Source organism: Anomaloglossus baeobatrachus, chromosome 5 (assembly GCF_048569485.1).
Source record: "Anomaloglossus baeobatrachus isolate aAnoBae1 chromosome 5, aAnoBae1.hap1, whole genome shotgun sequence".
In the NCBI taxonomy this organism is placed as follows: Eukaryota; Metazoa; Chordata; class Amphibia; order Anura; family Aromobatidae; genus Anomaloglossus; species Anomaloglossus baeobatrachus.
Window position 1 is genome coordinate 444278594 of NC_134357.1, and position 12335 is coordinate 444290928.

The 12335-nt window shown below is 46.3% G+C and overlaps 1 protein-coding gene across 2 annotated transcripts in view; it reads right to left on the bottom strand.

The window, feature by feature from the left end:
* Positions 1–12335, bottom strand: part of MYT1 (myelin transcription factor 1) — a 136501-nt gene that overhangs the window by 21340 nt on the left and 102826 nt on the right. For both annotated transcript variants that reach the window (XM_075350455.1, XM_075350456.1), the window contains one exon: positions 8680–8763. In XM_075350455.1, coding sequence (XP_075206570.1) covers positions 8680–8763 — 84 coding nt within the window. The remainder of the gene's footprint in view (positions 1–8679; positions 8764–12335) is intronic.

Here is a 12335-nt window from a genome sequence, read left to right on the forward strand (position 1 = left end):
CCTCTTGAAGCTCATCAAGAGAATGCCAAGAGTGTGCAAAGCAGTAATGAAAGCAAAAGGTGGCTACTTTGAAGAACCTACAATATAAGACATATTTTCAGCTGTTTCACACTTTTTTGTTAAGTATTTCATTTCACATGTGTTAATTCATAGTTTTGGTGCCTTCAATGTGAATCTCCAATTTTCAGAATCATGAAAATAAAGAAAACTCTTTCAATGAGAAGGTGTGTCCAAACTTTTGGTCTGTACTGTATATAAATATGCAACTAAAAAAAATAAAAGAAATTATCTTTTGAGAACCATTTTTTGTACAGAATTCACTTTACACCTACAATGACCGATGCCAGAGAAGCCATTCATATCTGTTAAAGGGAATCTGTCAGCAAATTTTTGCTACCTTAGATGAGAGCAGCATGATGTAGGCAAAAAGACTGATTCCAACGATGTATCACTTAGATTACTAGCTGCAGCCATTTTGACAAAATCAGAGTTTTTAGATTTAGTTATGTAGCAGAGCTGCACCTGCTCACACTAGGCTCTCTATAGAGATTTTACATTGACACTAAGGTGTCAATCAGAGGAAGGGGCATGTTGGTCTGTTGTAGGCTTAACATTGTAGTCCATGCAATGAGAAGTCCTTTTGCCTAAACAAACATAGCAAATAAATAACAGATCGGACTGTGACAAGACAGGCATCCCTGAATTCTTTGTATTAATCCTTGCAAAGAGGAGAAAAAGTGACGATCCAGCACAGTTTTAAAATTCCTTATTCCTTATTTATTTCTTCTCAATTAAAAAAACACTGGGTACGTCATGGATCATGTGAGGTTAACCACCGTCGCCTGCCATTGGCAGTCCGCGGCGATCCGCGCACATGTCAGCTGAGTTCAACAGCTGACATGTCTGCCAAGCGCTTGTGGAATCGCATTCCACCTGTGCCTATTAACCCCTTACATCTCGCTGTCAAAAACTGACAGCGAGATGTAACAGTGTGCCGCCGTAATCATAACTTACCCAGCACCATCGGAAGTCACGTGATGGTGGTTGCCATGGTAGCACAAGGTCATGTAATGACTCCTGTAGCTATCATGAGTCACTTTCACTTACTGCAGGCAGACTGCCGTGTGTGAGAGTAAAGCATCTTTACTCCAGTTCTCAGCTGTGTAGCTGTCATCTGGAGAAATGGAAGAGCGATCAGACTACTGATCATTATAGTTCCCTAGTGGACCTAGTAAAATAAAAAAAAGTTAAAAAAAGTTTTAAAAAATAAAAAAAACTAAAAGTTAAAATCACCCCCCATTCGGCCCGTTGAAAAGTAAAGGGTTAAAAAAATTAAAAAATATACACATTTGGTATCGTCGCGTTGAGAAATGCCCTATCTATCAAAATATAAAATCAATTAATCTGATCAGTAAATGGCATAGCAGCAACAAAATTCCAAATGCCAAAATTAAGTTTTTGGTCACCGCAAATTTTGCACAAGATGCAATAATAGGCGATCAAAACGTAGCATCTGCGCAAAAATGGTACCGTTAAAAATGTCAGCTCGAGACGCAAAAAAATAAGCCATCACTGAGCCATAGATACAAAAAAATGAAAACACTACGGGTTTTGGAAAATGGCGAAAAAAGTGTGCCACTTTTTTTGGATAAACTTCTGATTATTTTTAACCCGTTAGATAAAAGTTAACCTATACATGTTTGGTGTCTACAAACTCGTACCAACCTGCAGCATCACACCAACACATCAGTTTTATATCATATAGTGAATATGGTGAATAAAATATCCCAAAAACGATTGTGCGATCGCAATTTTTTTTTTTGCAGTTTTTCCAAACTTGAAATTTTTTTGCTGTGTTCCAGTACACTATATGGTAAAACTTATGGTTTCATTGAAAAAGTACAACTTCTCCCACAAAGAAACAATCCCTTATATGGCAAGATTGACGGAAAAATAAAAAAAGTTACAGCTCTTGGAGAAGGGGAGCAAAAAACCCCCCAAAAAACGGAAAAACGGAAAATCGCCTGGGGGTGTAGATGTTAATAATTATCTGATGTCTTCTGTGCAAAGAGAACTTGTTTTTGTCAAATGGCTATCATGAATTTAGAACAAGGGCTCGTGCACACGTCCGTGCTTTTCTCTTAGAAGGAAATCGGTCCGAGTTTCATCAGTGATTTTGATTAGATTCACCAGATTTTTATCATTATTTTCATCTGTTTTTCTCTGATGAGAAAAAAGAGAATTTTGTTTACTTACCGTAAATTCTTTTTCTTATAGTTCCGACATGGGAGACCCAGACCACGGGTGTATAGCTTCTGCCTCCGGAGGACACACAAAGTACTACACTAAAAAGTGTAGCTCCTCCCTCCTAGCATATACACCCCCTGGATAACCAAATATAGCCAGTTTAGTGCAAAAGCTGAAGGAGGACATCCACCCACAAGTAGAGATAGAGCAAAACCCGGAACAATCGGAACCTCTGTCTACAACAACAGCCGGTGAAAACACACGGAACAAGAAAACTGCCAACAGGCAACAGGGAGGGTGCTGGGTCTCCCATGTCGAAACTATAAGAAAAAGAATTTACAGTAAGTAAACAAAATTCTCTTTTTCTTCATCGTTCCTTATGGGAGACCCAGACCATGGGACGTCTCAAAGCAGTCCATGGGTGGGAATAAACAGAAAACTGAGAAGTAGGTGAAACCTAACTTCACAAATGGGCGACAGCCGCCTGAAGGATGCGTCTGCCCAAGCTCGCATCTGCCGAAGCATGAGCATGCACTTGGTAGTGCTTCGAAAAGGTATGCAGACTGGACCAAGTGGCAGCCTGACAGACCTGCTGAGCCGTAGCCTGGTGCCTGAAAGCCCAAGAGGCACCGACAGCTCTGGTCGAGTGTGCCTTGATCCCCGGCGGGGGAGGCACTTGAGTACACTGGTAGGCATCGGAAATGGCCGACCTAATCCAACGAGCTAGGGTCGGCTTAGAAGCCGAGAGGCCCTTACGCTGACCAGTGGTCAGCACAAAGAGAGAGGTGCACCGCCTAAGAACAGCGGTGCGAGACACATAGATCTGGAGTGCCCGCACCAGATCCAGAGTATGCAACGCTTTTTCAAAGCGATGAACAGGAGCCGGACAAAAGGAAGGCAGGGAAATATCCTGGTTATGGTGGAAAGGAGAGACCACCTTAGGAAGAAAGTCCGGAGTCGGACGGAGAACCACCTTGTCTTGATGAAAAACCAAAAAAGGTGACTCCGAAAAGAGCGCAGCCAAATCAGAGACTCTCCTGAGGGAAGTTATGGCCACTAGAAAGACGACTTTCTGTGAAAGACGAGACAAAGAAACCTCCCTAAGTGGCTCAAAAGGGGGTTTCTGCAAGGCCGTGAGGACCAGATTAAGGTCCCAGGGATCCAAAGGCCGCCGGTAAGGTGGAATGATGTGAGATGCGCCCTGCATGAAGGTGCGCACCTGGGCCAGTCGGGCGATACGCCGCTGGAACAACACTGACAGAGCCGAGACCTGTCCCTTAAGGGAATTGAGGGATAGTCCTAGCTGCAGACCGGACTGTAGAAAGGACAGGATGGTCGGCAAGGAAAAAGGCCAAGGGGCATGGCCGGAAGAACGACACCAGGACAGGAAAATTCTCCAAGTCCTGTGGTAAATCTTGGCCGAGGAAGACGTCCAAGCCCGAGTCATGGTGGAGATGACTTCAGGAGGGATACCAGAAGTCGTCAAGATCCAGGACTCAAGAGCCACGCCGTCAATCTGAGAGCCGCAGAATTCTGGCGGAAAAACGGACCTTGTGAGAGAAGGTCTGGACGGTCCGGAAGATGCCACGGCACCTCTACGGACAGGAGGAGCAGGTCTGGATACCAAGCTCGCCTGGGCCAGTCTGGAGCAATGAGGATGACCCGACGGCCCTCCATTCTGATCTTGCGCAGGACTCTGCGCAAGAGAGCTAGAGGGGGAAACATGTAAGACAGACGGAACTGGGACCAATCCTGAACCAGCGCGTCCGCTGCAAAGGCCTGAGGATCGTGGGAGCGAGCCACGTAAACCGGGACCTTGTTGTTGTGCCGGGATGCCATTAGATCCACTTCCGGAGTGCCCCACTTGCGGCAGATCGACCGGAACACTGCCTGATGCAGGGCCCACTCGCCGCTGTCCATGGTTTGACGGCTGAGATAATCTGCCTCCCAGTTTTCTACGCCTGGGATGTGGACTGCGGATATGGTGGACTTGGAGTCCTCCGTCCACTGAAGGATGCGTTGAACCTCCAACATTGCCAGGCGGCTGCGAGTCCCGCCCTGGTGATTGATGTAAGCAACTGCTGTCGCGTTGTCTGACTGGACTCGAATGTGCTTGCCCGCCAACAGGTGGTGAAAGGCTACGAGAGCTAGGAGCACAGCTCTGATTTCCAGCACATTGATCGAGAGGGCTGATTCGGACGGAGTCCAAGTGCCCTGTGCTTGGTGGTGGAGAAATACTGCTCCCCAGCCGGATAGACTGGCATCCGTGGTGAGGATCACCCAGGACGGGGTCAGGAAGGAGCGTCCCTGAGACAGAGAGAGGGGCCGAAGCCACCACTGAAGAGATCTCCTGGTCTGTGGCGACAGAGCCACCAACCTGTGCAAGGAAGAAGTCCGCTTGTCCCAACAGCGGAGAATGTCCAGCTGCAGAGGACGCAGATGGAACTGGGCAAAGGGAACCGCTTCCATTGACGCCACCATCTGACCCAGCACCTGCATGAGGTGCCTGATGGAATGACGGCGGGGCCTCAACAGAGAGCGCACCGCCAGATGGAGGGACTGCTGTTTGACTAAGGGCAGCTTGACAAGTGCCGGCAGAGTCTCGAATTGCATCCCTAGGTACGTGAGTTTTTGGGTCGGGGTCAGAGTGGACTTGGGCAGATTGACAAGCCACCCGAATTGAACAAGAGTGGCGAGAGTGAGCGAGACACTCCGCTGACAGTCTGCACTGGATGAAGCCTTGACAAGAAGGTCGTCCAGGTAAGGAATCACTACCAACCCCTGGAGGTGCAGAACCGCAACCACTGCTGTCTTGACCTTGGTAAATACTCGAGGGGCCGTGGCTAACCCGAAGGGGAGAGCCACGAATTGGAAATGTTCCTCTCCGATTGCAAAACGTAGCCAACGCTGGTGTGAAACTGCAATTGGCACATGCAGATAAGCATCTCTGATGTCGATGGATGCCAGGAAATCTCCTTGGGTCATTGAGGCAATGACTGACCGCAGAGACTCCATGCGAAAATGCCGCACCTGAACATGCTTGTTGAGAAGCTTGATATCCAGTATGGGCCGGAAGGAACCGTCCTTTTTGGGGACTAGGAAGAGATTTGAGTAAAAACCTCTGAACCGTTCCCTGGCGGGAACCGGTACAATTACTCCGTTGGCCTGCAAGGATGCCACGGCCTGAGAGAAGGCGGCGGCCTTGGAGCAGGGGGGAGTTGACAGAAAAAATCTGTTTGGCGGGCTGGAAGAGAACTCTATCCTGTAGCCGTGGGAGATGGTATCCCGCACCCGCTGATCGGAGACGTGTTGAAACCACACGTCGCCAAAGTGGGAGAGCCTGCCACCGACCAAGGACGTTGCTGGCTCGGCCAGATAGTCAAGAGGAGGCTGCCTTGGTGGCAGCAGCTCCTGCGGACCTTTGTGGACGCGGCTTCTTGCGCCAGGTGGGCTTCTGGTCCTTGGCTGAGTTAGTGGACGAGGCCGAGGGCTTAGAGGACGACCAGTTAGAGGAACGAAAGGAACGAAACCTCGACTGGTTCCTGCCCTGGACAGGTTTCCTGCTTTTAGTCTGTGGCAAGGAAGTACTCTTCCCGCCAGTAGCCTCCTTAATAATGTCATCCAGTTGTTCACCGAACAGCCTGGACCCAGCAAATGGGAGCCCAGCAAGGTACTTCTTTGAGGAAGCATCTGCCTTCCACTCTCGAAGCCACAAGATCCTGCGGATAGCGAGGGAATTAGCGGAGGCCACCGCAGTGCGGTGAGAGGCCTCCAGCATGGCAGACATGGCGTAGGCTGAAAAGGCTGAAGCCTGGGAAGTTAAGGCAACCAATTCAGGCATAGAGTCCCTAGTGAGGGAATGCATCTCCTCTAGGGAAGCAGAGATGGCTTTTAGAGCCCACACTGCTGCAAAGGATGGGGAGAACGAGGCCCCTGCCGCCTCATAGACAGACTTGGCCAGGAGGTCAACCTGGCGGTCAGTGGGATCCTTAAGTGAGGTGCCATCAGCCACAGATACAACTGTCCGGGCTGAGAGTCTCGACACCGGAGGGTCTACCTTTGGTGAGTGAGCCCACTCCTTGACCACCTCTGGTGGAAAAGGATAACGGTCATCAGAACCACGCTTTGGGAAGCGTTTGTCAGGACAGGCTCTGGGCTTGGACACAGTGGCTTGAAAACTGGAGTGGTTAAAGAACACACTCCTTGTTCTCTTAGGCAAGGTAAACTGGTGCTTTTCTGCCAGAGAGGGTTGCTCCTCTGATACTGGCGGATTGAGGTCCAGTACAGAATTAATGGACGCAATCAAATCACTAACATCTGCATCGCCCTCGGTCAAATCAATGGGGCACATGGAGGTAGCGTCCGAGCCCCCAGTAAAGACATCCTCCTCGTCCTGCGAGTCGGCTCGTGAATCGGAGCCGCGGGACGAGGAAGGAGAGGGGACCCTGCGTCTCCTTTTAGGAGGACGGGGTCTGGGAGCAGATGAAGAATCCTCTGTGAGCTCTGCAGAGCGAGCCGAAGCAGCAGAGGCGCCCTGAGAAGGGGGCTGATGCATGCTCAGCAGAGTCCGGGACAGCTGTCCCATGGAGTCGGCAAAGGACTGGGAGATAGACTTAGAAAACAATTCTACCCAAGCCGGGGGTTCAGCCACCGGGGCCGGAGGGACCACCATGTTAGAGCAGGCATCACAATGAGGATATGTGCTCGGTTCAGGCAGTACGAGCTTACATGCAGTGCATATTGAGTACAGCCTTGCAGCCTTGCTCCTAGTGTGAGACATGCTGCTGAGGTGGGGGCTCTGCAGTAAAGAACACACTCCTTCAGAATGACCCCCAGAGAGTGTATAAGAAGATCCACAACCAGAGGTTGTGGCTTACCAGACCGTTTTGTGTGCCCTCCGGATCCCACAGCTCGGACCCCCTGCAGAGAAGCAGCAGCCAGCGCCGATCAGTGTGGGGACGCTGATAAAATGGCGCCGGAGTGAGGAGGGGGGTGGGGCCTAGTCCAAGAGCGGGAACCGGAGGGCCAAGGAGATATACAGGGGAGGGAAACATCTCCTCAGAGAGGAGTGTCCTCCCCTGTGCTGAACGGCCGGTGCCGCACTGTCCCTCTGCATGACTGACATGCAGGGGCAGTGAAAACAAAAGTAGGCCGCAGCCGAAGCCGGGGCCTAAATTTTACAATGCGGCCGGCGCGCAAGCACCCTCGGCGCGGTTCTCAGGTGAAAACCAGAGAACCGGCCGGAAATGTCAACAAAGTAACCTGACACACTCTCCCCAACAATAAAGATGCAAGGGACCCCCCGATAATAACGTCTCAAATACTTAGCTTGTGAGACGCAGGGCCAGGTCCCTGAGGGATGAGTGCTCCGTCCGGCAGGATCCTGAAAGGGCTGCGGATGGAGACCGGTCTCCTGCAAAGCAGTGAGAACCGTGCTGGCTCCCACTTCAAGCCAGAGCTCAGGAGGGATGGTGAAGGAGCGCGGCATGTAAGGCTCCAGCCTTGAAATCAACCTTAACAACACCGCCGACACAGTGGGGTGAGAAGGGACATGCCGGGGGTCCAGCTTGGACCCGCTTTTCTTCAAACTCTTTAAAATCAAAAATCAGATGAGAATGCATGTGTGGATGTGTGCCTCCTGAACACAAAGCATTGGACTGGCTATATTTGGTTATCCAGGGGGTGTATATGCTAGGAGGGAGGAGCTACACTTTTTAGTGTAGTACTTTGTGTGTCCTCTTGAGGCAGAAGCTATACACCCGTGGTCTGGGTCTCCCATAAGGAACGATGAAGAAAAAACTAAATGTTCTCCACCTAGTTCTATTAGTCCGTGAATAATAGAGCACTCAGATGACATCACATGTCTATGTTGGGAATGTTGCCTGACATGCACCTCCTACAGTAGGCTCTGCTGTATACCTCTGTATAGGAACACACCTCTATCTGTAAATTTAATGTATACTGCAGTAATCTGTTAGTCTTTGCTATGAAGTAAAAAAGAATGCAACAAAGTGTACAAGTCCGACGGAGGTCAAACGCACCCATCAGTCGGGTGAATGGAGCTTTATAGATAGAGATGACATAAGTGCTGGAAACTTTTAGCAAATATAAGACTCAAACATAGTGTAACCAGTAATTAGTAATGGTAAGTAGTCACTACTTGTATATATGGCAGCCCTGCTGGGTGACCAGTATGGGGACACTACTGGTGGACTTTTGCGTTTTGTTTGTTACATTGTGTTTTATGTCGTCCTCATAGATGGTTCATACGTTGTGATGTGTTGGATACAGCTCAGACGATGGCGACCTCCGGGGCCTCTCAGCAACATGCACATAAACCAATAACAGACACCTTCCAGATAAAATCATTGTACGTGTTTTTCTCAGATAGATTCCTATATTCTTCTCATCACGTGCTCAGTTTCTACTCACTTCATTAGCTCTGGGTCGTCCTTGTCATCCTTAGTGGGTGTAACTTTCATTCCGCTTTTCTTGGCACGAGGACAGCCTGACAAGCTATAAATTCATAGAAGAGGATGTAATTACTGCCATATGCTCAGCTCTAATACACAGTACAACCTATTCCCAGACTGTTCACCTGATCAGCCTCTGCAAAACTATATTATAGCGTGATAGCAAACAAACCCAGAGATTGCGGCACTGCCACATCTCCTGAGGCAATTATACACATGGCTCTATGGAAAACAATTACGCTGAGAATTACTCTATTTCTAGGAACATCAATTCATAGAGATGTTACACAGAAGATTTGATCTTTGATCTCTTTATATACTACATGACACATGTGTAACCTACACGGGAGAATATGGAGATAAGCTTTTAAATGATTATGTTTATAAAAATTTATACAGTGTGTGTGTATATATATATATATATATATATATATATATATATAAATAAATAAAGAAAACATTTCTTATCTAATTTGAAAAGGACTTTTTCCCAGCTTTGGCATGCTAAACTGCCCACATAATGGAATAGTGGTGGCAGTGGTGAATAAAATGTAGTTTTTATTCTTTCATTTCTCCCCTCCGTTGCAGAGATATTAGCTTGTAAAGTTTAGGTTAAAAGTTATGTTTAGTTCAATTGAAGGTTACCAAAGTTTAGTCTTTCTGCACGTGCACTTCTTCCCCTGTATGAGGTTGCCCAATCAGAAGAAGGCAGAATCATACAGAGGTGCAAAGAACATGCCCTCCTCTCCTTACTGATCTCTGCAGCTGCTGTGTAGATATAAAGAAGAGCTTAGTTACATATCATTAGGAAGTCTCCTAGCTCTCATCTCACAGTGTTGTCAGCTCTCACCCTCCCCCACACTGACTGCAGTGGAATGAGATACAGAAGGGTTTGTAATGATGCATAATTCAGCTCTGTTGTATCGCTATCTCTTTTCCCCTGCATGACGCTGTCTGCTTATTACTGGTTTATCTCATGAAGGGGAAGAAGTAAATGCCCTCATAAACAAATCTCTTCTAACGCTTAGTTGAACTTATTAGCTTGTAACGTTTATGTTAAAATTTAAGATAAGTCCAACTGGGTATTACCAGAGATGTATTTCTTCCCAGACATGAAGCTGACCAATCATAAGCAGGCAGCATCATGCAAGATAAAATGGAAAATGTTCTCTTCTCACTGACCTCTGCAGCTACTGTGTGGAGAGACAAAAAAGCTCAGTTATGTATCACTACAAATACTACCAGATCTCATCTCACAGCAGTCAGTGTGGGGAAGGATGAGAGCTTACACCACTGTGAGATGAGATCTGGAAGTATTTGTAAGGATATACAATTTAGATCTGCTTTATGTCTACACAGTAGTTGCAAGGATCAGTGAGGGGAAACTTTACAAGTTAACTCCGCAATGGAGTGTAGAAATTAAAAAATATAAACAATGTTTCACTCAGCTCTGCAGCAACTATTCCATGGTGTAGCCAGTTTAACAAGCTCAAACTGGTGAAAGGTCCTCTTTAATTTATTGGAATATTTTAAGTCACCAACACACAGATTTTAAACCAATTAGTAGCACCAGTATGGGTGGATTAATAAATATAATTTTCCCAGCAAGCAATTTCTTGCCAAGACCAGGCAAAATGGATGGAAACTTTGTGCCGTTTTCGCACCTATTTGGTGTCTACAGCAAGGATTCTCTATCAGTCTTGTTATGATGTCCAGCCTCACAAATTATCCCACTGGACAAACCCCATGGGAAGCTATGGGATTCATTCGGTCATCAATACAATTTTTAAACTATTGTCACATCTTTGTCAGAACATGCTGCTCCTACATCTGCCTTGGTCACTAGGCAGCGCCACCCTAAAGATGAAAATTATGTTGGGCGATGGCAGCGTGTGGCTGTTAAACACTGGATTGCTGTGACTAGTTGTTCCTCTCCAGTTCACTTGTGTTTTACCAATGGGTTAATTATCTGATATACTCTCTTATGGTAGTCATGGGTTAGGCTCCTACCTATTTAAACCCCAGCAGTCAGACTCTGTCAGTGATAGACATTCATTTATTTGGGTGACATCTCTGTGGTCTGCTTGTGTCCTTTTTAGCTTAATTCTGTTTTTAACCTCGGCCTGTTTATTCAAAATTCTTCTGACTGGTGATTTTGTTCCTTGTCTGCACCTCCTGGTTCTCAGCTGACGACCTGACCATTCTTGCCAGCCTGCTTCACCAGCCAGCAGCTACTCCGAAGGCTCAACCCAGGGTCATTGTGTAATTCAACATCACTGTACAGGTGTAAGGGCTCATGCGCATGTACCTGCTGAATATTCTGCAGCGATTTGACAGCACATGTGCGCTTCAAATCGCTGCAGAAACACCGCATAATGGATGCAGTTTTTTTGTAGAAAATAGCTGATTTCATGCGCTATGGATGCTGCCCCCACCATAGACAGAGTGGGAGCTGCATCCATAGCGCAAGGGATAATTTGCATGCTCATTTTATGAACGCACAGATTTGGGTCAAAATTTTAGCACCCAAATTGCTGCGTTCATAAAAACAACGTGCGTACATCTCATGCACAATTTACATGGATTGTGCTGGGGACGCAGGACGCATGCATTTACACTGCAGTGCTATACGCAGCGTAAATGCATGCAATTACGCAACGTGCGCATGAGCCCTTAAAGGGTAAAGGCCAGAGCTTCCATAGTACTGAATAGTCAAGGTAATTAACACAAAGGCAGTCCATGGAACCCCTATTTAAAGCTATTAGGTGACAACGGACAGAGCCACTTTATAAATATGTTAGGAAAAAGAAACTGGAGGGTCAGACATACAGTATATGAACAGCCTCCTAAACTCAGTCTTTCCTTTAGTTGTCCCATTAATTGTTTTCTATCCTTCACTTTTAACATTGTTACAAAGGACAATGGATGGATAAAAAATGTCAGCCTTGTAACTCAGTGTTTAAATTTCTCATATCCATTTTCCCATCGACTTCAATGTGAAAAGTCACAAATGAGATGATAGGTGTTGGTACCAAACAGAAGAATATTGCATGTATTGGTTTCCTGACCACTCAGGCACATGAGTGATATTTTTCTAAGTAAGGCTATGTGCGCACTAGAAAAGTGATTTTTCTCAAGAAAATTTCTTGAGAAACTTCTGGGAGTTGAAGATTACCGCATCTGCGGTAAAAAAAACGCACCAAAACCGCGGGACAAATGCATGCGGTTTTGCCGCGTTTTTGGTGCGTTTTTGCCGTGTTTTTCCGCCGGTAGATAAATGAATGGATAAATGGATAGATAATGGATAGATAGATAGATAATGGATAGCTAGATAGATAATGGATAGATAGATAGATAATAGATAGATAAATAGATAATAGATTAGATAGATAGATAATGGATAGATAGATAAATGGATGGATAGATAAATAGATAATAGATTAGATAGATAATGGATAGATAAATAAATGGATGGATAGATAAATAGATAATAGATTAGATAGATAGATAATGGATAGATAGATAGATGGATGGATAGATAGATAAATTGATAGATAAATGGATAGATAGATAGATAATAGATTAGCTAGATAGATAGATAATGGGTAGATAGAT